The 23,562-nt window shown below is 38.6% G+C and overlaps 1 protein-coding gene across 1 annotated transcript in view; it reads left to right on the plus strand.

Moving 5' to 3' along the window:
- The window catches only part of GHR (growth hormone receptor), a 113,497-nt gene that overhangs the window by 83,257 nt on the left and 6,678 nt on the right, over window positions 1-23,562 (plus strand). Inside the window, exons 3-7 of the mRNA XM_040977678.1 lie at window positions 13,884-14,013; window positions 15,666-15,838; window positions 17,866-18,044; window positions 20,561-20,726; window positions 22,325-22,415. Of these exons, the coding sequence (XP_040833612.1) occupies window positions 13,884-14,013; window positions 15,666-15,838; window positions 17,866-18,044; window positions 20,561-20,726; window positions 22,325-22,415 (739 nt within the window). The remainder of the gene's footprint in view (window positions 1-13,883; window positions 14,014-15,665; window positions 15,839-17,865; window positions 18,045-20,560; window positions 20,727-22,324; window positions 22,416-23,562) is intronic.

Below are 23,562 nucleotides of genomic sequence, written 5' to 3' on the forward strand. Positions count from 1 at the left end.
TTTGCAACAGAAAGAGGCAAATGGGGACTGTGGTTTTATTATTTTCTTGATAGTGGACCAATGAAACGATGTTTACGAAAGGACAAATAGATACTCATCAGCGTGTGTCTAACCTCTTCAATCCCGATGCAAATGTGCACAATGCAGTGTAATATTTGTTGTGAATAATCAATATTCTAGACTCCAACCCCATTTTTTGTCTGTATCCTAGCAGAACTTCTCAGCGAAGTCTTTCATGTTTATTGTAGCTTGTATCTTTTTCTTCATGCGGTTCTAGGTACTGCCCTAAAATACACTGAGCTCATATGTACATACTCCTATTTTCCTAACTAGGCTGAAAACTTTGCAAAGACTTGGTTTGTCTTGCTTCTCATTTATGTGGGGTGTTCTGGCACTGTTACTTACTTAGTAGTTCTGATAGTAAGTTTTCCTATTTACTTTAAATAAATGAAAGTAAAAGATGAACAGATAAAAGCACAGAACCTTCTCAAATCCAAAGCAGAACAATTAATCTCTAATCTCTAGTCTCTACAAAGTATCTTTATTTTTTCAAGGTTCAGATACCTTTTATTACACAAGATTTATTTATTATTTATTGGAAAGTCAGATATACAGAGAGGAGGAGAGACAGAGAGACAGAGTCCGATGATTCACTCCTCAAGTGAGCACAACGGCTGGCCAATGCTATGCCATGCCGATCCAAAGCCAGGATCCAGGAACTTCTTCCAGGTATCCCACATGGGTGCAGGGTCCCAAAGCTTTGCGCTGTCCTTGACTGCTTTTCCAGGCCACAAGCAGGAAGCTGGATGGGAAGTGGAGCTGCCGGGATTAGAACCGGCGCCCATATGGGATCCCGGCGCATTCAAGGCGAGGATTTTAGTCACTAGGCCACACCACAGGGCCCTCTACAAAGTATCTAACAATTCATAGAAGCTGATAAGCATCTGAATCAGTGCCAAAAATTAACTTCAACATAAAGGGAAAAAAAAAACACACTAAGAAATCTCACAGCGTATGGAGACAAAGATTTTAAAGTGAGAAAAATCTGGATCAACATCTTAGCTTTTCTAATTACTAACTTAGTGGCTCATCTAAAAATTATCTAATCTCTTGGAAACTAAATTTTATTATATATAAAATGAGGACCTTAACACTGTCATTTCTTGTCCGAGTTGTGAAGAAGAAATGAAAAAGCATATGGTGAGTGTTTAGCAAATAATATGCTCTCGACCACTGCTAGTTGAAAAGAATTATTAATTAGATGCAGTTATAAAGTTTTTTAAAGCATCTATAACTGAGATATTATAAAGAGAGTAGAGCATTCCCATATGGCAGTCGTCCTTATCAGAGTGATTTTTTCTTCTTTTCATTTTATGACAGTTTCATAGGTTCTGGGATTCCCTCCAATCCCTCCCCAAACCCTCCCCCATATTGAATTCCTCCATATTGTTACAGTAGTACAGATCATAACCAGTCATGATTCCTTCACTGCGGGTATGGGCCATGCAGAAAGTCCAGCATCCTATTGTCCAGATAAATTCAACAGTTTCATTGGGAGACCGTCCCTGGTCTGAAAGTAGAGCTGGCAGGATAGCATCCCCTCCAATGAGATACAACTACACAACTTCAACAACAGAAATAAACATGGAAATTAACAACATCAAGAAGTGAATTAACATGGTATTGAGTGACCAGCATGTTAGAAAATGCACATTCTCAACCACATCCTGCAGCTACTTCATTGACATCTCAATTTTAGTTTATACACAACCAGGTGCTATAAACATTAAAATGGTTATAGGGTACTATTCACATATCTTGTGTCTATTTTCATTTTTATATTTAGCAGCTTATAGAATTCAAGTGTGATTTTTACTGAACTTCGTGAATTTTAGGATAGTCCAAACAGGCTTATAACTCTAACAAGCCATATGTTAATGACTGAGGAACAGAACAGTTTTAGGAGGGATGTGCAGAGAAATCTTCAGTACTTTAGTGAGGAATAATTGATCTTTGTGTCCTACCTAGTAAGGAATATGTGAATCCAAGACTTTTTCCTGTCTGTTCTAAGCTTTTCTTATTGTTCTCTCTGTCTATCTGATCTAATTTTGGGGGACTCCAAAGTGACCCTGGTGGTCATTGCAAGAGAGAGTGGAGAGCCAAAGTTGGAACCAAATAAGGACCAGAGAAAGCTCTTCTCCTGAGTTCCAAAGGAAGTTTGCTGTTCTGTTTCTGAGGACCCCTCACAGCTCCTGACTGTTGTTCTGATAACATTAGATTCTATGAGGAAGGATCTGGGCTTCTTACATCCCGTGTGGGAGATGCGATAGGGAATGGTTGACCTCAGAGTTCTTGGCCTACGAGGACACTCCGATTTTCTGTGATCTCCTCGACAAGGTGGGATATAGTCCTTGGTGCCCATACTGATAGTTCTTGGTGAGGTACTGGGAATCTCTGGGGTTAGGATACAAGCCTCCTCCTGTCTTCCTGTTCCACTCTGGGGTCCCCTCCTGCTCCATCAGAGTAATTTTGAAACCCGTAGGGGAAATTTTGTAACGTCTACAGATACTTCTTTGATTGTCACAACTGAGAGAAAAGGAGGTGCAACTGGCATCTAAGTAAAAACTAGAAATGATGATAAACATCCCACAATACAAAGCATAGGACAGCACCCAACACAAAAACGTACAAGATCTAAAATGTCAATAGTTTGCAAGTTGACAAACCCCACCATGAATAACCTAGGTTATACATGACTTCCTACTTAAATTTCTTCAAGTTAGTCTTTAAGAATATAAATTTATAGTTTAGAGTGACTGAGTGCATGAATTAGACAACAAATTCCGTTTTGGTTGTTCATGAAGAGATTTCCCTAATTCTAAATACCTAAAAAAACTATTCACTTTAAAAGTTGGCACAATGGGACTAAAGTCCTTGCCTTGAACGCACCAGGATCCCATATGGGCGCCGGTTCTAATCCCGGCAGCTCCACTTCCCATCCAGCTCCCTGCTTGTGGCCTGGAAAAGCAGTCAAGGACAGCCCAAAGCTTTGGGACCCTGCACCCGTGTGGGATACCTGGAAGAAGTTCCTGGATCCTGGCTTTGGATCGGCATAGCATTGGCCAGCCGTTGTGCTCACTTGAGGAGTGAATCATCAGACGGAAGATCTTCCTCTCTGTATATCTGACTTTCCAATAAATAAATAAATCTTAAAAAAAAACTTAACACAATGTTTTTTATGAACTTCTCCTTTTAAGTAAATTTTTTTCTGTAAGTAAGTTCTTCCATAGAAACTATCACTGTCAAACAGAAATGTGATGTAAACTATATGTGCAATTCTAAATTTTCTAATAGGCACATCACAAAATGAAAAAGAAGGTAAAGTTAATCTAAAGCATTTTATTTAGTTCAATGTGATCAAACTATCATTATTTCAACATGTAGTAAGTCTAATAAAAGCACTACTAATAACATATTATGCATTATTTTTTATAAGAAACTTCAAAATCTGGTTTATATTTTAACTTTATATAACAACTGAGATGCTAAATTTTCTCTTTTTTAAGACTTATTTATTTTTATTGAAAAAGCAGATTTATAGAGAGATGGAGAAACAGAAAGATCCTCCACCTGCTGTTTCACTCCCCAAGTGGCCACAATGGCCAGAGCTGAGCCAATCTGAAACCAGGTGTCAGGAGCTTCTTCTGGGGCTCCCACATGGTACAGGATTTCAAGGCTTTGGTTTTTTACTGCTTTCCAAGGCCACCAGCAGGGAGCTTGTGGGAAGTGGAAGTGGAGCAGCTGGAATATGAACCAACACCCGTATGAGATCCTGGTGTGTGTAAGGCAAGGTTTTACCCACTGAGCCATCGTGCCAGGCTTGAGATGCTAAATTTTCAACAGTGAAAGTGAATTGTAGTTGTACTTAAGGGAAAATATTTATGCCTCTTTCTGTTTAAATTTTAATTTAGTTACTTAAAATCTAATAAAATTCAGTTGCCCACACTAGCCACATTGTGAGTACTCAATAACCACACAAGCTAATGGCCTTCACATTGGGCAGCATGAATCTAAACTCTTAATACCCCAAGTAGGGTCCCCCAGTCAGCCTTGACAGCATAGCAAAACTTGTCCAAGATGCAAAAATCAGGGTCCCATCTGCTGAATCACATTTTAACAGGATTCCCAGATGACAGATCTGCATTGAGAAACATGTCTGTAAACTACAGATCTCTGCAACAAACTTCGCCAGACAGAAACTTGAATGAATAACTGCAGAAGACTTCGGAAATTTTCCCGAGAGGCATGGTGCCAGGGTTGATATTAATGACGTGCTCTGTGGATATAGGTTTCCCACAAATGCAAACATGTCTATTCTGTTTGGACTGACACAGGGCCATCCTAGAACTTGAAGTTGGCTTTGCTCTCAGGATCCATGCCAAAGAATATTACAATAACTTCCATGACTACCATACTGAAGGCAGCTGGACTCGCACTGCCACATATATTTGAAATTGCAACTATAGAATCTTTCAACACAGCTGTGAGCATATGTTTCTACTCCACACTAGCAGAATTCAAGACCAAAATTTCCTTGGAAACCTCAGCAAAGATCATCCACAGGGGAGTCCCTGTGCGGTCTGCTACAACTGCCATACCTTAGAGCTGACACAAACTCAACATCCTCATCCTATGGGGGTTAGCCCAGTTCACTTCAGGATTGAAAAATGCTCCTCCAGCTTTTTAAGCCTTATTTGGCTTGTTTTTCTACAGGTCTCAGTGTTTGAAGAACCTTTCAATATATTTGCTTAAGGAGTTCATTGTACTAGCCTAACATAGAAGTTCATTGTTCTAATCCAGTGGTCCTCAACTCTAGTTGCAGATGAGACTTACCTAGGGCGGTTTGGAAAACACCAGTGCCCAGGCATCTCCCCAGTCTAATTAAATGAGCTTTCTGGAAGATATTTGTTAAAGATCATCAGATGATTATTATATGAGCCAGAGTTGGTGGAATGAAAAAAAAAAAAAAAGAGCCCTCATCTGGAGGTCAGGAGCCCAAGGTCATGCTTCCCACTCTCTAACATGAAGTTGTGTACATGCCGATCCAGTAGGATGGGCTATCCTGTGAGTAAATATGTGCCTAGTGGTATTGGGTTAGTTAGCAGCAGCAGCCTGTTCCATCTCAGGAAAGTAGCAATACGTTAATCATCCTGTATTCACTGCTCTTGGAAACTCTATTCCTCTGGCCCTCAATTTCCTAAAGAAATTATCTCTTAACTATATTTTTGGTTAGTACTTTTTTTAAAAAGAGATTTATTTTCATTGGAAACGCAGATTTATAAAGACAAGGAGAGACAGAGAGAAAGGTCCTCCATCTACTGGGTCACTCCCCCAAGTGACTACAGCAATCAGAACTAAGTGGATCCAAAGCCAGGAGCTTCTTCTGGATCTTCCACATGGGCATAAGGTCACAAGGCTTTGGGCCACCCTCTGGTGCCTTCCAAGGCTATCAACAGGCAACTGGTTTGGAAGTGGAGCAGCTGGGACACAAACTCATGACCATATGGGATCCCAACTCTTACAAGGGAAGGAATAACCAGTTGCTCCATCGTGCTGAGCCCATTAGTTACTGCTTTTACATATGCACCTCTGTTACTAGATTTTAACCTTCCAAGGTAGAATCCATAATTCTTACAGCAACTAGTTTAAATACAATAAATGTTATGTGAATGTTTGATAATTAATTGAAACATGGAATATCTGATTGGAATGTCTTTAAAACTTAAAAAAAAACTTTAAAAAGCCAAGTTGTTTACTGTTAAGCAGAAAAGGCATAGATAGTCAAGAGAATAGGAGAGACTGGAGCTGTCAAATTTTATATTAGCTTATTTGGCTACATATTTATGTTGTAGAGGATTATTTTATAAGTTAGTGGTTTTACTTCTTTATATAGAACAGGTCACTCCCTCACTAGTATTTCTTATTTTCAGATAGATGAAAAACAAATAAGCAAACATTAAAAAAGAAACAATAAATATGCTCCACTTTGGAAAATGTCCTACCGCTTTAGATGACATACTCTGCCTGATGTGTCACAGTCTTGGAGCTGAATGCCTATTTCAGCAAGAATGATGTTAAGTTTAAGACTGCATGTAAGCAGGCATCCAGCGATTGCTTGTTGAATAAATGACCACAAGAAGGAATGTTGAATGTAGCTTGAAACCCTACAAGCTTTGAATGTGCTCATTACAGAAGACCCTGCTTTTTTTGCCTTTGAAACTTCAAACTTAAGAAAGGCAATTGTATAAAAAATGTATATCATCATCAAATAAAAGAAAAAAAACGACCAACAAAATTACAAGATAGGAAACATAAAGTCTCAACTGTCAATTGGTTTCTTCTGGAATAGGAAGTCTCCTCTTAAACTTCATAAGGTTCATATTTTACAGGAACAGACTTGACATTGGCAGAGCACTGCCATGCTGCACGCTTGCATTGGAACATCCCCACATTCACTTTTTTTCCTACTATTCCTGGCTAAGAATTTGACATGTGAGAAGGAGAAAAGGGGCTCCAGTGGTAGCAAGCAGGATGTTCTCTGAGCTCAGAAGGGCAAGGTGACAGAAGCCAGTTGTGTGCCAATGAACCGTTCAATGGTACACACTAAAATCACTGAGAGCTTTCAAGAATCCAATATTGAGATCATACAATTGCTGCTGGCATGATTTATCAACTAAAATCAAGTCTGAAGGTAAGCATTTGATGTGGCTCTGAAGGTGCCTGCACCCCATATCAGAGTGCTTGAGTTCAAGTCCAGGCTCCCTCCTACCTCCTGACAATGTGCAGCCTGAGAAGGTTTAAACATTCATCCCCTGATGGACAGTTTGATTCTTCTTTTGGCTGTTATGTATAATGCTGCAATAAGCATGGGAATGAAGATGTTTCCTTGATATATTGATTTCATTCATTTTGGATATATACCCACTGCTAGAATCGCTGGATCATATATTCTATTTTTAATATTTTGAGAAGCCCTCATGTCATTTTACACAATGACCATATTAATTTACATTCTCACCAATAATGTATAAGGGTTCCAATGTAACTGTATAAAAGTAATTTTTCTGCATCCAGAATGTTATGGCATATTACCAATATGTGATTCTGGAATACTCCCCATCCCCTCACCGTGGAATCCTCTGCACATTAGCCATTTATCTCAGTTTCCTATTGACCTCCTCTTCTAGCAAGTCTAATCTACTTTCTAACTCAACTCATTTGACTATTCTGAATATTAAATATAAAAGAAATCTCATAACATATGGCCTTTCAGAAACCAAAATGTTTTCAAGATCCACCTTGTTGTAGCATGTCTCAGTGCTTCATTTCTTTCTACAGTCGAATCATCACTTACATAACTGTGCCACGTGTTGTTTGCCCAACCATCATTTGATGGACATTTGTGTTGTTTTTAACTTTGGACCAAAATGCTGCAATGAGCGTTCTGGTACATATTGGGGGGAGGGGAGGATTATTTAGTAACTCTCTCTAGCTTATTGAGGAACTGTGAACTGTTTGCCACGGTAACTGTACCACTGTACATTTCTGCAAGATGAATATGAATGTTCCAATCACCCAATATATTCTATTTGACATCTCAAAACTCTGCTAAAATAGACATTTTGAAATAGTGAAGCTATAGCGTTCTGAGGTTCTGGCTGCGATTCTGCCTTGCAACTATTTCAGTCCTTGGAAGATTGCAGTGATGGCTCGAGTAGTGGGGTCTGTGCCACTCATGTCGGAAACCTAGGTTTGAGCTCCTGGTTTCTGACTTCAGCACGCCAGCAGTAAGGGACTGGGGAAGTGAGCTGGGAGATGAAGGCCCTCAGGCTCGCTCGCTTGCTCGCTCTCTCTCTCTCTCTGGAGGAAATTAACGTTTTTAAAAATCACAAATTGCTGTGAAATGTAAAGTAGAATGTTTACTCTGTATCCACTACCATTCTAGGAATCTTACATATTTTAGCTCATTTTACAGAAGAAACTAAACAGGTCAAGCAATTTTCCCAAGATTGCACAGATTGGTAATAATAGAGGGAGGATAGGAGCTTCAGGATCTGGCATAAAAGTCTCTGCTCCCCATCTCTACCTGGTGCTATGAAAAGTTACTGCTCAATAATATTCAGAATTAAAGAATTGCCATTGTAGTTAACACATTACAACATTCCAGGAAAGGGCTGCTGTGTGAATTATGCAAAGCTGACATGAAATTATTAATACTTCCAGAAAAAGTGGTGTAGATACAAAAAGCCAGTATCTCTACACAGCCCTACCAAATTACACCCTAAGTCATTGTGATAAACCCTGAGCCTGGTGCAGAGGCATACAAATGGTCAAGTGATGTGCACCAATTCTGCTAAGGATTCAGAAAATCCTAAAATATATTTTAAGGAAAAATAATTCCAAATAAAAAGACTTCTAAAATAAATTTCAGTTCTTTGGAAAATACCATTCTTTTTTTTTTAAGACTTATTTTACTTTTATTGGAAAGTCCGATGCACAGAGAGGAGGCAAGACAGAGAGGAAGATCTTCCGTCCGATGATTCACTCCCCAAGTGACCACAACAGCTGGAGCTATGCCAATCTGAAGCAAGACAGTTAGAATCAGACGAGATCAGGCATGTTCAGGGTGGTATGGCCGTAGTCATGATTGTCCAGGTAGAATCAAAGCTTTGTGCCACTTAAGAGCCAAGTGCCCTTGGGACATTAATTTACTCCCCTGGACCTCAATTAATCACAGTAATGGTGAGAATGATGTCTACTTCCATCTCTGCCTGTGAAAAAAAATTTTAAAGTTAATTATTGATGGACAAATGGTGACCTCTAAGAAGTGTCAGTGGCTATGATATTATCATTCTGTCCCTGTCTGAGGAGACTTCAAAACCTTGTAACAATGAATAAAATAACATCTTCCCATCATGACAGATTACATCGTCATATCTTCCTTCCTAAAACCATTGCAGATTATGAATGTTTGGTGGTATGCCTTGCCCATACATAAAGACAAAACACAAACATGCCTTTACCTTACTGACACATTTAGGCTAACGAGTCACCTAAAACTTGTTCCCCAAGGCTAGGCAGTGGACTAACTGCTGGAATCACCATCCCTTGTTTATTATTCATGGAAGGAACAGTTTCCCCATACTTGGCCTGGACCAGTGTGCTTTTGCAATCCCCCAGAACATGTGAAAATTATTTCACTTGACAATGAGCATTTCCTCACTTTGGCTTACATTCATCAGTGACCATTCTTTATCCAAACTGGGGTGACTGAGCATGTGTGAAGGTTCTCTTCCAACACTGAACTTGATTGACTGCATAGCAGATTTGTTACCAGAATCTGAATCTAGCATAATGGGACAAAGGTTGTTTGGTCCAATACATTTCTATTTTCATTGTTCCAAAATGCTTTTATTTCATTACAGTATGACCCTTTTCATTTTTCATGCACTTACAACCACATGCTCTGATTTGATCTTGCACTTTCACCATTTAGGATTAAAATCATGTTTTCTACATCATTTATACAATCTATAACATCATTTTCTTTAGTATGTTTTTATGCAAACTAATTCAGTGAGTTTTCTTAACCATATTAAAGAGGATTGCTGATGTCTTTCCTTCCAATCTTCCCTTCTCATTTCAAATGTTTTTTTTTTCCTCTACCCTATCCCCATACCTTCTGCAGATTGTGGAACTGTGTGTGATTTCAATTATTCTGTTTCTACTTTGTTGTGGGCTGAGATCAGAAAAGTGTCTCTACAAGAGACACCAGTGGCTCATGGAGTAAAGTGTCTCTGCTATGATAGAGCAGAGGGTCAAAACACAAGTCAATACTTTTGACGCCTACGAGCTGTTAGTTGTCCCAGGCCTTTTTAGGACAGTCATCTTACTGAGAGGAGAGAACTACTAGGGTAATAAGAAAGGCAATTGATTTCAGCCTGCCAAGACAGTCTGACATGCAAATTCGGTCATGGAGCAAGTAAGGTAATTGTTACAAACAGTAACACCTTCCAACTCCCTCGAACACTGCCTCTCTGTCATTGTAGCTGTGGGCATGCTACCAAATTTGATCAAGCTTTAAAAATTTGCATCTAGTGAAGTTCTCTTCAAGTTTTGTAAACAACAATTTGAGTAGGAATATCCTAAATTCTTCTTAATCAGTTCTTATTGCTGCTTTGTAGTCCATCCAGTGTTTCATCCAGTGTTGCACACATATCTCGAATGTCTATTAGTTTTCCAAGTGTTCACTGTGAAGCGCTGTTGTGCTTGTCCAAGGCAGTAATATCTGTGTCTTGTCCACTCCATCCTGAATGAGGCTCCCAAGCACTTACTTTTGAGCCAGAGCTCTGTTGGGACCATATGCAGAATTTAATGATGTAAGCCAACTTTTTATTTCCCATGTAACTTGTTTTCTCTATATTCATGATTTGCTGCATATTGCAAGCACCTGGTGAACTTTTGACAGCTCACAATATTCTGGCTGCACCCCCAGGCAATTTGACTGAAACCTCTAGGAATAGGCCAAGGCCTCAATATTTTTGAAGCTCCTTCATTGATTCCAATATGCAGTCAGTCCTGGGAATTGCTGTTCCTAAGGCTTGCCAGGCACTGATTTCTAAGGTTGAATTAAGAGAAATAATGGGGATTGTCTAATAAAAAATATGTTTTTCTGGTGCTAAGGCTGCTATCTTAGAAAATTCACTTATCTGGACTCCAGTTTCATTCACAATCCATCACACCTTCTGGAGTCATTGTCAGTATTGAATGAAATAATACTGTGAGGTGGTCGACATGATATAATCTGATGAAGCAGAATGGTAACTAAAATGAAGATGCAACTGCAAGTCAAAACCATGATTCTGAAAGTGAAAGCTCCAAAAAGGAAAGGAAAGTGAATTTTAAACATTGTCAATATTTCTGGGTTCTGAGAAATGTTAATGCTTTGGAATGTTGGTCAATCAGAGCGGTGCAGGGAGGGGAGGAGGAAATAGACATTAAAGAAGAATAAAAAAGAAAAATCACTTTGCTGCTCATCTTCCATGTCAGGGGTCCTTGTATAGGCGCACACTTCACATTAGCACCACAACCATGAATTTTCTGTTTCTTGTTTTAAAATGAAGATATAATATGGGCTCTTAATACATCTGGAGCTAAAAGGAAACAGAACACATATTAAAGTACTAAATTTAAATAAGCAAAATATGTTTCCCATTAGTTTTCTTTTTAAAGATTTTTATCCAGTTTGTTTATTTTGTTTTGATTCTTTTCCAAGTTTAGGAGGTTAGATTTATTATTTGAGGCATTATATGACGAGCCTATGAGAATATAGGAACATAAATAATGTTTGCATTTGATGTTCTTTGTTTCAGATCAAATGCCAAAATCACATCCTGGTTTTTGCTTATTATTCTTTACATTATTATTAATGCTTTAATACATACCAGTGAAGCTGTAAAGTGTCTTATATATCATCTACTACAATCTATCAAGGAAATTAATTCCAAAATTGCTTGGAAAGATCAAGGTCAAATCAAACTTAGAATGTACATCTCCCATTTCTAACCTAGTACATTTTTGCTTCTTATCTACTGTACAAATGACCAGGTAGAATAAGAAATGCCCTTCTCAAATGTGCAGGGATTAAAATAGTTATTAGGGCATGTATTAATCATCACTAATTTCCAAGATAGACTTTAAATTAAATAGTATCTTCAGTACCCAAGGTAATAAGAAAAAGGAGCTCCTCTTTGCAGTGTAATCAGTGCTTGCCTAACAAAACACATTTATATTTCAATCTTCTGTTTCACTGCACTCCAAGGAGTTAACATACATTGATTTAATAGAGAAGACCATTTGCCCTTGGTACCAAGCAACTTTTATCTGTGCTACAAAAATGTTGTAGATTTTCCAGGTTTTGCAGGAAAAGGAGTATATTCTACAACACTATGATTGCAGAGTCTGTGAGTCTGGGGCTAAAGACACACCTGCAACTCAGGATTTCCTGAAGAGCTGCTTGCTTGTGGTCTGGCCTTTCAGGATCACAGTGGAATCAAAGATATATTTCTTAAGTATGAGTTTCTGCCATGCAATTACATGGCTGTTAGTCCAAGGGGGTTGCATTCTGTATTTCCTACCTTATTATCGCTCCTTGTCTGTTCATTATTGTTTCCCCTACATGCCCTAGCCCCACTAGGATGGAAACCACTTCATTAGTTTTGCTCATTATTCTATTGCTAGAAGATACCAGTCACAAAACGAATGTTCCCTGTGGTTGGTAGAATTGTATAGACAGTTGATAACTTGCCATCCTTCATGAGTTTGTTTGTTGTGGTTTGGAACCTAAGATATGTGCTTGACATTTGGAATAAGGAATTTTTAAGTGTTTGCATACTATTTACTCTATAAATATCTTTAAAGTAGATTCATAAAGGCTGTTTAAGATTGTGAGTACTCTAATCTTTATGAATGAAATCTACAATCGGACTGAGACCTAATCATAGTTATATGCAGCCAAAAACGAATTAAAAAAAGAAACCTGACCACCACCAAAATTCCTGTGAATATGAGAATACTGAGCATTATGATAATAAATGCATGTTGCTTCAATCTTGCCTGTTGCACATACTTGCCACAGATTTCATAAGCCCAGAAGAACTTGGGATGGTATCCTAAAATACAGGTGGCACTTTCCATTTCCCAAATTAGAATTGATGCACATGTATTACATAAGTTCTGAGTTTGTGTCAGAATTTATGTAATAAACAAGCATTTCTGAGTTTAGCAGCTGGATCTTAAAATGCTTTTATCAAAAATCTATGAAAAGCAGGCAGATGTGCGCTGTAGGTTACGCTGGCACTTGGGACACCCACTTCTCATTAGAGTATCTGGTTTGAGTCTCATGCTTCCAATCCAAATTCCTGCCAGTGCTCCAAGAAGAAGTAGATGGTGGCCCAGGATTTGGGCTCATTCCTCTTGTGTGGGAAACCCAGGTTCCTGCTTCCTATCTTCAGCCTGACCAATTCCTAACCATTGAAAATATTTGGCGAGTAAATTAGCAGATGGAAGTGTGCTCGCACGTGCTGTCTTATCCTGCCATTTGAATATATAAATAACTATTTTTAGTCAGTGAAAAAATGGCTCTGTAGTGGATATTGTAGACTCTGTGTAACATATCCTCTGTCCACTCAGTGTCAACTCAGCCCTCTACATTGGACAGCTGCCACCATACACATTGCTGCATCCCCAGGTGCATGCCTTGGCAAAGATCATGACTCACCCTGTATGCATGTGCAAGAAGTTCATGGAGGTCAGTGTTTCCAAGGAAATTCTCAACCAGTCAGTTCTGGGAAGCTGGTGGATGTCCAAATCCACAGCCTTCTTTGAACAATGGTGAGGTACATTTTACACGTTTTCAAAGGCCTCAGTGAAGTTGGTCCCTAATTGGCTGCTGCAGGAACTAGCTCAATAACACATGCTATTAGCAGTCCAGTCTCACCAATCCCTCGTATCTCATACCTGGGACTGCCCTCCAGATGAACTACTTTAACTCAAGTCTTTAGCTCTAGGACTGGTTTCTTAAACAGGATCTAAGAAATGGTGCTTGAAATAAAGGCAAAATACTGTGTCTTTAGAATCAAGAGCTGATACTGGCATCATCATCATCATCATCATGAGCTTGAAAACGGCTTTACTGGAAGAAATTGGCGTCACCTCCTGGATATGGGGATGTGATGTTCTTTGCATACTTTTAGTTCAGGTTTCATTACAACCACATAAGACCCTTTTGATTTCACACTTTGCCTTTTCTTTTTATTCTGTAGATTCTTCTTGGAAGCCCAAATTCACCAAGTGCCGTTCACCTGAACTAGAGACTTTCTCATGCCACTGGACAGATGGGGTGCATCATGGTCTGACGAGCCCAGGATCTGTGCAGCTGTTCTATATAAGAAGGTGCAGCTTTTATGCCATTCTGGTTTTTGAAAGACTCTGCTTGTTATCTGTGTAGACAACAGACTGTGTTCCTTTAAAATTAGTTATCCTCAATACGTGAATATCCTATAACAGGAAAAGTGAAACAGGGTTCTCTCAATTTAGACACAATGCAAGAAGTTTATCTGTCATCCTCACATGGCGTTGTTTCCTTTTCTGTCCGCTCTTACAATGGATCATTTCACCTCTGTAAACTCTTGTCTTAAACACTTCACTATCTCTTACATCCAATTCCCAGGGAAGATCTAAGCCAAGAGGCATGGTTAGTGAGAACCCTTTACCTGAGGCTCTTGGTCATTGCCTCAAGGATGGTCATTGCCTCAAGCAACAGCCCTGCACCTCAGCCTGTCTCCTGTACTTTTACAGGAAGCTAATCCCTGCAGACCCTCAGTCTGGGTCCCACTCATCCTCTACATGAATAGGCTTGCCTCATGGCTTCTGATGAGTGTTTGTGAAAAAATACCTGGTGCCTCTAACATGTATTTACCCATGACAAGTATTCAGTAAAAGGTAGCAATTTTGCATATTGATATTTTAATCATTTTAAATATTAATGATATAGAAAAAACATTGTCGCCATTTGTTTTCTGAAGAAAAAGATTCCATTTTAAGCCAAACATCCATGAGCCATATGTCATTAAAATGGTAACACTTAGGACATGAAAGATAGCATGACCCCAGTTGGTTGCTTTTAGATGAAAGATACTTTTTTTTGTGCTTTATTCTGATTTATAAATATAGTGTTTCAATGGTTCTCTCACTAATTGGGAATAAACCTAAAACACTTAGCGACTGGAAGTGAGAGGAGAGATGGGTGTCCAAAAATCGACTTTGGTCATCAGTGCAGAAATTCTATCAGTGAAGGCAGGTGACAACATATGTTTTATGAGTTCATTTAGTTTTGAAAACACCACTTCCACCATGGAGCCTTCCATGAACAATCAAAATAGTTATTCCTTCTTCTGAACTCTTAGGGATTCTAATGGACACTGCTTGTGCGCACATAACTCACCCTGTTTTGTGATACAGTGTTTCATTTGTTCCTTCTGCAGCAGCAATAATTCCTTAGAAACTGGGGAGTCTTGCATCATTAATCCTCATTGCATATCAGTGATATGAATGTGACACCCCCCCAAAAAAAGTATTCACTTGGTCATTTCTGATTCATATTCTATCCTGACGTTGGAGACCCAAATCTTATTTGTCTGCCAGGAGTTGAAGATACAATCATCGGGCCCAAAGGCTGTTTGTTATCTGGGAATCTACATAAGTTGAAAGTTGACTCTTTAGACTATTTTAACAAATAAACATTTTTTTCAATCTTCTTACACTTTATTCATCTGTAGAATATAAATAATAAAATGGCTGCCATAGGAATCCTGTAATTTAGAACCTGGCAGAACGTGTGTACTCAATAAACAAATGTTTTCACTATAGGCAGAAATGCCAAATAGTCTCTTAACAGTCTTCAGACACTAATGGTATTGACTGCAGATGCGACACTTTTTGGAAATGTTTCCTCACAAAATATTTATGTTCCAATTTACGGGATCTGACTGACAAGCACCTCACTCTGAGTTAACCTGTGGCATCATTTTCACCCTCCATTCCAGGAGCACACAGGAATGGACTCAAGAATGGAAAGAATGCCCTGATTATGTTTCTGCTGGCGAGAACAGCTGCTACTTTAATTCATCGTATACCTCCATTTGGATCCCCTACTGTATCAAGCTAACTAACAATGGGGGTACAGTGGATCAAAAGTGTTTCTCTGTTGAGGAAATAGGTAAATCACAGGTTTGTGTTTCATTTGACAAAGCTTTAGACTAAATAAATTGGGATGGGTATGAGATCCAAATATAATCAACTAGTGAGACTTTGTAATAGAGCTCTAGAGATACTTGGAGATCAGTTTTACGGAGGGTAGAATCAGCTGGCGAGCAAGAGACAAAGGGAAGAGGGCAGGGAGTTTTACTCTGATGTAAAGCAGCTTTGAAGCAAGTGTTGCAAGGAAAAGAATAGGAGTCAGGTCAAAACCGGATTGTGCCACTGCAGGGCGGAAGCACGGTATACTCTCAAGATTCTTTCTTTCCAATTGTTAGATGTGATTGTCATATGAAAATCTATTGAAATCTGTTGCCCTTCTACCCAGTTCATTATTGCGGTCAGACCCTATAATGTCTTTATCTCAAAGCTTAACAATTCTGGGATTTTGCATTTGCACATCGTCTACAATCAATTTAAAGACATGTTTATAAGATCTCAAAACAAACACTGGAGATAGTCGGCTCAATGAACTAAGATCCAAACAAATGATGCCTTGCCCATCGTGCGGACACAAGGAGGAAGCAAAATGAAACCAAGCACTGTAACTGGAATGTTTCTGTTTATTTATAATAGTACACACAGAAAAGTAGAATCAAAGAAAGATTTTAAGTAACTGATCTCAATGCCTAGAAATCCATCCAGCAAATATCATTGGTTGCTTCTAGCAATTTCCTGTCGCTTCTCTCAGATGCGCTGGTTATTTGTGGCTTCCCAGGCATCATCAGATTGAGAAAGACTGGAAAGAAGTATCCAAAATTGCAGACAAGATCAAGTCAAATCTGATATCCTGATCTAGGGAGGGATGATAGAATTGTAAACAGAAAACATCATCCATTTTTCTAGTTTGGAGAGGATAATATGTCTGAGCTGTGTGAGTGTAGCTGTGTAGTTGAAGCTAAAGGGAGCACTACTGGGTTAATTAAAGCCTGTATTGTAAACCCTGTCCCTGCCAGCAACTAGCCACACCCAATAATCATGTTGAGCATTTGCCACATATCAGATACTCATAGGATATAGTGGCTACAAAATGAATAAGATATAGTTAAGAAATGGAAACATGTGTACCCACAGGTTAAATGCAGTTTAGCATGGTGGGTACCAGACTTGAGGGAATGCGTGATGGAGAATGCATAAGTTCCTAAACATGAGTGGCCTGAGCAGACAAGAAGGATGAGGAAATACGGCACAGGGATGGTAGAGATGATGCCATTTCAGTCATAATATGTCTGAGCTGTGTGAATGCAGCATAAATCATGAATGGGTATTGACTGCTTTCATGGTAGACTGTGCCTTCTGAAAGCTAACAAATAACACAGAATGTCAAGTTAGGCAGACCTGACAGCCAGTTGGAGGAGTCATCAATAATCTTGTGTGCCCCACAAAAGAACCTGAAATGGATTGTATTGTTATGATGCATATTTGTGTGGCTCAGGCAAGAATGCCCTGAAGTAAGTAGTAAGTTACACTCACGGAGGCTTAGCCTAGTGTTCATGTGACATAGGTTGTAATGTAACCCCCATTTTATAGATGGTGAAAGTAGAGGAGTTAAATGATTAGTTCAAAATCAAGCCAGCAGTTGGGGGAGCTCAGTTTAAGCCCACATATATATCCAAAAGAGCCTTATTCTGACTTTCTGTTCCTTCAGTTTTAATTAATATGAACTCCTTTACCAAGAGCTAAGGTTATCAGTGCTAAAAGTAGTATTTAATATAGCAAGTGTTCAGAAATGGTTATGGATTGATTCTAGACTCAAAAAGGAATTTTAAGGAATGCTTTTTTGCAGGTTAAAAACTAACCACTCATCAGTTTTAAAATACGCTTTCTTATAAAATGAGAGTTATAACAATGGGAATATCACAACTTTAGGAGTAGGGGTGATCAAAAACCCTAAAATCATTTGGTTTTTTTTTTTTTTTTGAGGAGAAAATGTTCCATTCATTTCAAGTTCTGTCTCTCTTTGTACTAATCTTCTGTTAAATTTCACAGTGCAACCAGATCCACCCATTGGCCTCAATTGGACTTTACTGAACATTAGCTTAACTGGGATTCATGCAGATATTCAAGTGCGATGGGAACCACCACCCAATGCAGATGTTCAGAAGGGGTGGATAGTTTTGGAGTACGAACTTCAATACAAAGAAGTAAATGAAACGCAGTGGAAAGTGGTAAGATGTTACAACCTGTTACACTTTTTTTCTTCTATGTCAGCAGCCCTTCTCTCATTTATAATTAGATCTTTTTTTTTACTTAATAACACCTGTCCAGCAATATGACCCACAATCTCTTATCAGAAAAAACTGATAAGAGAAACAATAGATGGTATTATTTCCAATAGGAAAAAAAGAAGCTTTCAAAAAATTCGAATTTTTGAAAATTTGTATTGGCACCCAGGAACTCGATGTATTCTCAGTGTTTGAATATTTTATTGATGAGGTTTATATTAGTACGGGTGAAAGAAATTTTAAATTGTGTAATAAAATATGTAAACGTTTAAAATCTGAATCGATCAGTGAACCAGTAATATGCAAATGGCCAATGCATGATGCAATTGAAGTCATTTATGGGAAATGATCCATTCAAAGTATGAGAGAAGGAGCACATTAACAAAATCAGTCCTTCGGATCCATGAAATATCTTCCCATTTGTTTCTTTTTCAGTTTGTTTTATTAGTGTTTATAGTGTTCAGTATACCAATCTTTCACCTCCTTGGTTAAATTCATTCTCAAGTATTTTTGTGGCAATTGTAAGGAAAATTACTTTCTTCCTTTCTCTTTTAGAATAGTTCATTGTTAGTATGTAGAAACACTGCTTACTGTGGTTATGTGGGTTCTGCATCATGCACTGAATCTATTTGAACTTTTACTTGAACTTTTTTCGTTGAATGTTTAAGGGTTTCTGTAAATGAGATCATATAGTCTTCAGGAGCAGAAATTTAAATTCTTCCTTTCCAATTTGAATACTTCTTATTTTTTCCATTGTCTAATTGCTCTGGCTAGCATTTCCAGTGTTAGCTTAGAGGGGGCTAAAGTGGTTGTCCTTGTCTTGTTCCTAATCTTAGAGGGCCCTGCACCTCATGGGGGACCCAGAAGAAGCTCCTGGCTCCCAGCTTCATATCAGCTCAGCTCCAGCCTTTGTGGCCATTTGGGGAGTTAACCAGCAGATAGACCCTTTTCTCTGTCTTTCATTCTTTCTGGAAATATGCCATTCCAAAAAAAATAAATAAATCTTTAAAAGGTTGTTTGTACTTAAATGTAAATAATGAAATATAATAGATAATAGAAGTATATTATCTCATACAGTGTAGTGTAAAAAAGTGCCCGGAAGGTTTAGAATATCAATAATAATCAATACTGAGTATGGTATTGGGACTGGAGAAGGAATGACTATTCTTAGGAACCATGCAAGAAAATTTGAATTTGCTGTGACTGGTTAAGGGAAATGAAAGAAGATGGAAAGGAGCTATGTCTTAACTCTTTGATTCTATTGTTGGTAAACTTACAAACAGTATTGGTGATAACAGAGAAATTAGAGCTTCACCAATGGAAACATAGGCTTCTCTTAAGAAAAATAAGGAAGTAAGCTGATAATTCTGCCTTAAAGATAGAATTTTAAGTATGCAGGTATTCCATATATTCTACGGCTACTATGTAAGATGTAGGTAACCGTATCATGCAACCTTGGGGGAAAGAGGCCCTTTGTAATTAGAAAATAGCTGGGTTGCTCAAAGCTGAAAACTCAACTTCTGATTTAATAAAACTAATGATGATAATTTTGTTTATGGGAAATTTCATGTTTACTGAAAAGGTGAGCATTCCAGGTTTCCTCTAAATAAGAACAAGGTTTTCTACCCTATAAATGTGTAAAGCACGTTGGATCCCCTGCTCTCCCTTGTGGGGGGAAACGACATCCCACAAAGCTCTAACTCTTTCTGGTACTCTGTCTTACAAGTCTGGTTCCACCCTGCCTTTCTTTGGGGAGGTAAAGAATCTCCTGGCTTTGAAGACAGTGAGACCTTCATGTGTTTTGATAAAATGGCTTGTAAATTTTCTTTGCAGATTTTGAATACCACCATTATTTCTAAAACAAGCGGATTAGATCATGTGGTTGCTTCTAATGCACTTATTTGAATGTCCAGTACAATGATTTTTTTTTCTAATTCTTTTTTTCAATTTTGTGATTATAAAATAATGCCCGGAACCATAAAACAACAATAACAACAAAAACACAGATATCTAACTCACTGTATGTGGAAAAGAAGTCTATTTTTCTGTTGCTTTGCTGTCTCCAATACATAGTTTTAATGTCTCAGATAATTAGGCAATATAACTGTAGTCTTCTTTATACCCACCATTTTTCATAATAACTCAATTATGTTTGCATCTTAGTGCAGTATTTGACAGCCTGATACAAAGATCCAGCTGCGTGTCCTTAAGCAAGTCTGCTGTACCTTTTGGTTTGCACCAAAATGAATTTGGAGACTATCATCTATTTAACAAAATGATTATTTCACCATTATTTTCCCAGTTATTTGTCCCTTTAAGTAGCAAACTCCTTCCTGAATTTTAAAATAGCATTCATTTTATAGGAATCACTTTTGAAATCAAATGATAGAATAACAACAGGAACTATTTGTTTCAATTATTGGTTGTGATAAGCTTTTATATTTGTCTTGTCTTGAAAGATGGACCCTGTCTTGTCAACATCAGTCCCAGTGTACTCGTTAAGGCTGGACAAGGGATATGAAGTGCGTGTGAGGTCCAGACAACGAAACTCTGAAAAATACGGCGATTTCAGCGAGGTGCTCTCCGTAACCCTGCCTCAAATGAGCCCATTTGCATGTGAAGAAGGTAAATACCTAAACAAAATGAAATAAAATATCGAAATGGTAGCTAACATGACTTTTGGCATAAAACAGTTGATACATGCCTACAATGTTGATGTGTTATCCAAATCAGAATATGTTAATAGCAAAGAACATTGGAGACCCCTCAAGTTCATTACGGCTCACAACGAGAATTGAGTGTCAAATTATTTAACTCAAGACAGGTCCCAAGGAAGGTGAAGGCTTGGTGAAGAGAATACTGTGGTAATCTCGGAAGAGTGGGATTGCATACGTTTATATATTTCTAAAAGTTTCTACAATGAGGTTTTTTTTTTTTAATTCATAATCAACGGGCCTGGTGCTGTAGCCTGGTGGCTAAAGGCACCACCTTGTGAGCACCAGGATCCCATATGGACATCGGTTCATATTCCTGTGGCCCTGCTTCCCATCCAGCTCCCTGCTTGTGTCCTGGGAAAAAGCAGTTGAGGACAGCCCAAAGCCTTGACAGCCTGCACCTGCAAGGGAGACCTGGAAGAGGCTCCTGGCTCCTGACTTCAGATCAGTATAGCTCCAGCCAATGCCGCCACTGGGGGAGTGAATCATACCACAAGATACAAAATGGTTATTTTCTCACCTGCTAATTATCACATATTCCTGAGGGATTTTAATAGGTTACTACAAGAGAAAAGAATATTGTAGCATGTAGGCCTCATTTTAATAAAGCAACATTAAGATAGACCCTGTGTTAAAACCTAATTTACCTGTAATGTTCTTACCTCTGCCCTCACGGTAAGAACACTAACAACCAGCAACCGAGCAGCTAGAAGAAATTTATTCTTAAGGAATAATGGAAATTTGAGGGCCAGAATTGCAATAGTGATCTTTCAACCAAAGGTGATGGTGTTATTCACACACACACACACACACACACACACACACACACACATACACACACACACAAAGGTATTTCAAGAAGATTGTAGCAAGGGAAATTAAAAGATAAGTGTACTTTGGTGCAAAATGTTTTTGAAATCTCATGCATAAAATTCCAATACTTTGCATTGTTGTGAACATGGAAAGATGTGAAGCTGTAAGGTTTAGGTTCTGCGTGCCTCAGAAGTTTCTGTTGTGATTCATAAGTACAAACAAATGTGATGTCTTCCCTCACCTGTTGGGTAAATTCTCGAGCCAGAGGTGAAAAATCACACAGCATTTTAAACAAGCAGCGGACAGCGTTTCGGTCCTGTGGTTTGTGGACAGTGTTATCTTCTGAGAGTGGGAAGCCTTTGGTGACGCTGCACGGACAGGCAATGTACAGGGGAAAAAAAGTGAAAGAAAAAAGAGAGAGAGAGCACAAAACCATTGAGTTTGAACTGTGTGCTTTTCATGTGGAAGTTTTGCAGTGTAAAAGGATTTGAAAAATGGATGGAGATGTTGTTCTGAAAAAGGGAAAAAAAAAAAGCCTCATCGAGTCACTGCATTCTGTTTCGGTAGTTACTGAGTGGAATCACTGTTTTACTAGATGAATGCAAATTAAGAAATGTTTTCATGGGGAAAAGGCGAGTGAGATGTAAACTTCAGCTGTTCACACATCCGTGAGTGACATATTCTTGTGTGTTTCAGATTTCCGGTTTCCCTGGTTCCTAATTATTATCTTTGGAATATTTGGACTGACTGTCATGCTGTTCGTATTCATCTTTTCTAAACAGCAAAGGTAGGAATGAAGTCATCTTCTTTCAAATGTTATTGCCAATTTAGATTTTCATAGTGTTTCTATCTACAACTTGTAATTTTCTTTTGTAAATTATGAGTAGATTAATTAACCTACAGTTTGCAAAAATTAGACTCATACAATTTCATTCCATCCTTTTCAGAGAGTTATGCTTTATTTCTTTGAAAGGCAGATTTACAGAGAGAAAGGGAATGAGAAAGACTGAAAACAAGGCGGGGAGATCTTTAATCTGGTTCACTCTCTTCAATGGCCGCAGTAGCCAGGGCTGTGGGTGTCTTACGCCAGTAGCTTCTTCCTGGACTCCTCTGTGAGTGCAGGGATCCAAGCACTTGGGCCATCTCCCACTGCTTTCCCACGTGTAATATCAGGAATCTGGATCAGAAGTGGAGCAGCTGGACTTGAACTGGCACTTATATGGGATACCAGCAACATTAATGGTGGCTTTACTCACTATGCCACAATGCCAGCCACCATATTCCATTTATATAAAATATCAACTTGTTATATTCACTATAGAAAACTTAAAGTTTCAGATTCTATCTGAGAAGTTGCACAAGACATGAAAAGGTTTAGGCATACTTTGGGATACACAGCTCCTTATCAAAAAGCTAGCTCTTCCCCTCAATGCCAAAGTGCACTTGTTTGTTCCAGGACCCCAGCGTGTTGCTGGGCCTTTGACTGAGTGTGAAATAGTTCTGGAGTGCAGGCAAATTTCAAGTACAAAGCAAAGGCTATTTAGATAATTCAATATAATCAAACCTTTTTAGACTTCATATAATAGGGTTTGCAAGTGAATTTGGGTTTTACTTAAATCATTTGGGCGTGTGTGATTTTGCATTTCTCCTATGTGTAAAGTGATATATGAAGGTGTCTTACTTCTGCAGGCTGCTATCCAATTGTACTAACAATATTTGTTGAAGAGATCATCCTTTTTCCCTGGACTATTTTCAGTTCTCTTCTCAAATATTTCTTGGCTGTGCATGTCGAGCTCTCTTCTGGGGATGATATTCTGTTCCATTGATCTTCTCTGCTTCTGTACCAGCACCACACTGTCTTGATTACCACTTCCCTGCAATGTATTGAGGTCTGGAATTGTGATTCCTCCAACTTTGATCCAGAGCTAAACAAG

This window comes from Ochotona curzoniae, unplaced genomic scaffold, assembly GCF_017591425.1.
Source record: "Ochotona curzoniae isolate NIBS_2020 unplaced genomic scaffold, NIBS_Ocur_1.0 contig_2754, whole genome shotgun sequence".
NCBI lineage: Eukaryota > Metazoa > Chordata > Mammalia > Lagomorpha > Ochotonidae > Ochotona > Ochotona curzoniae.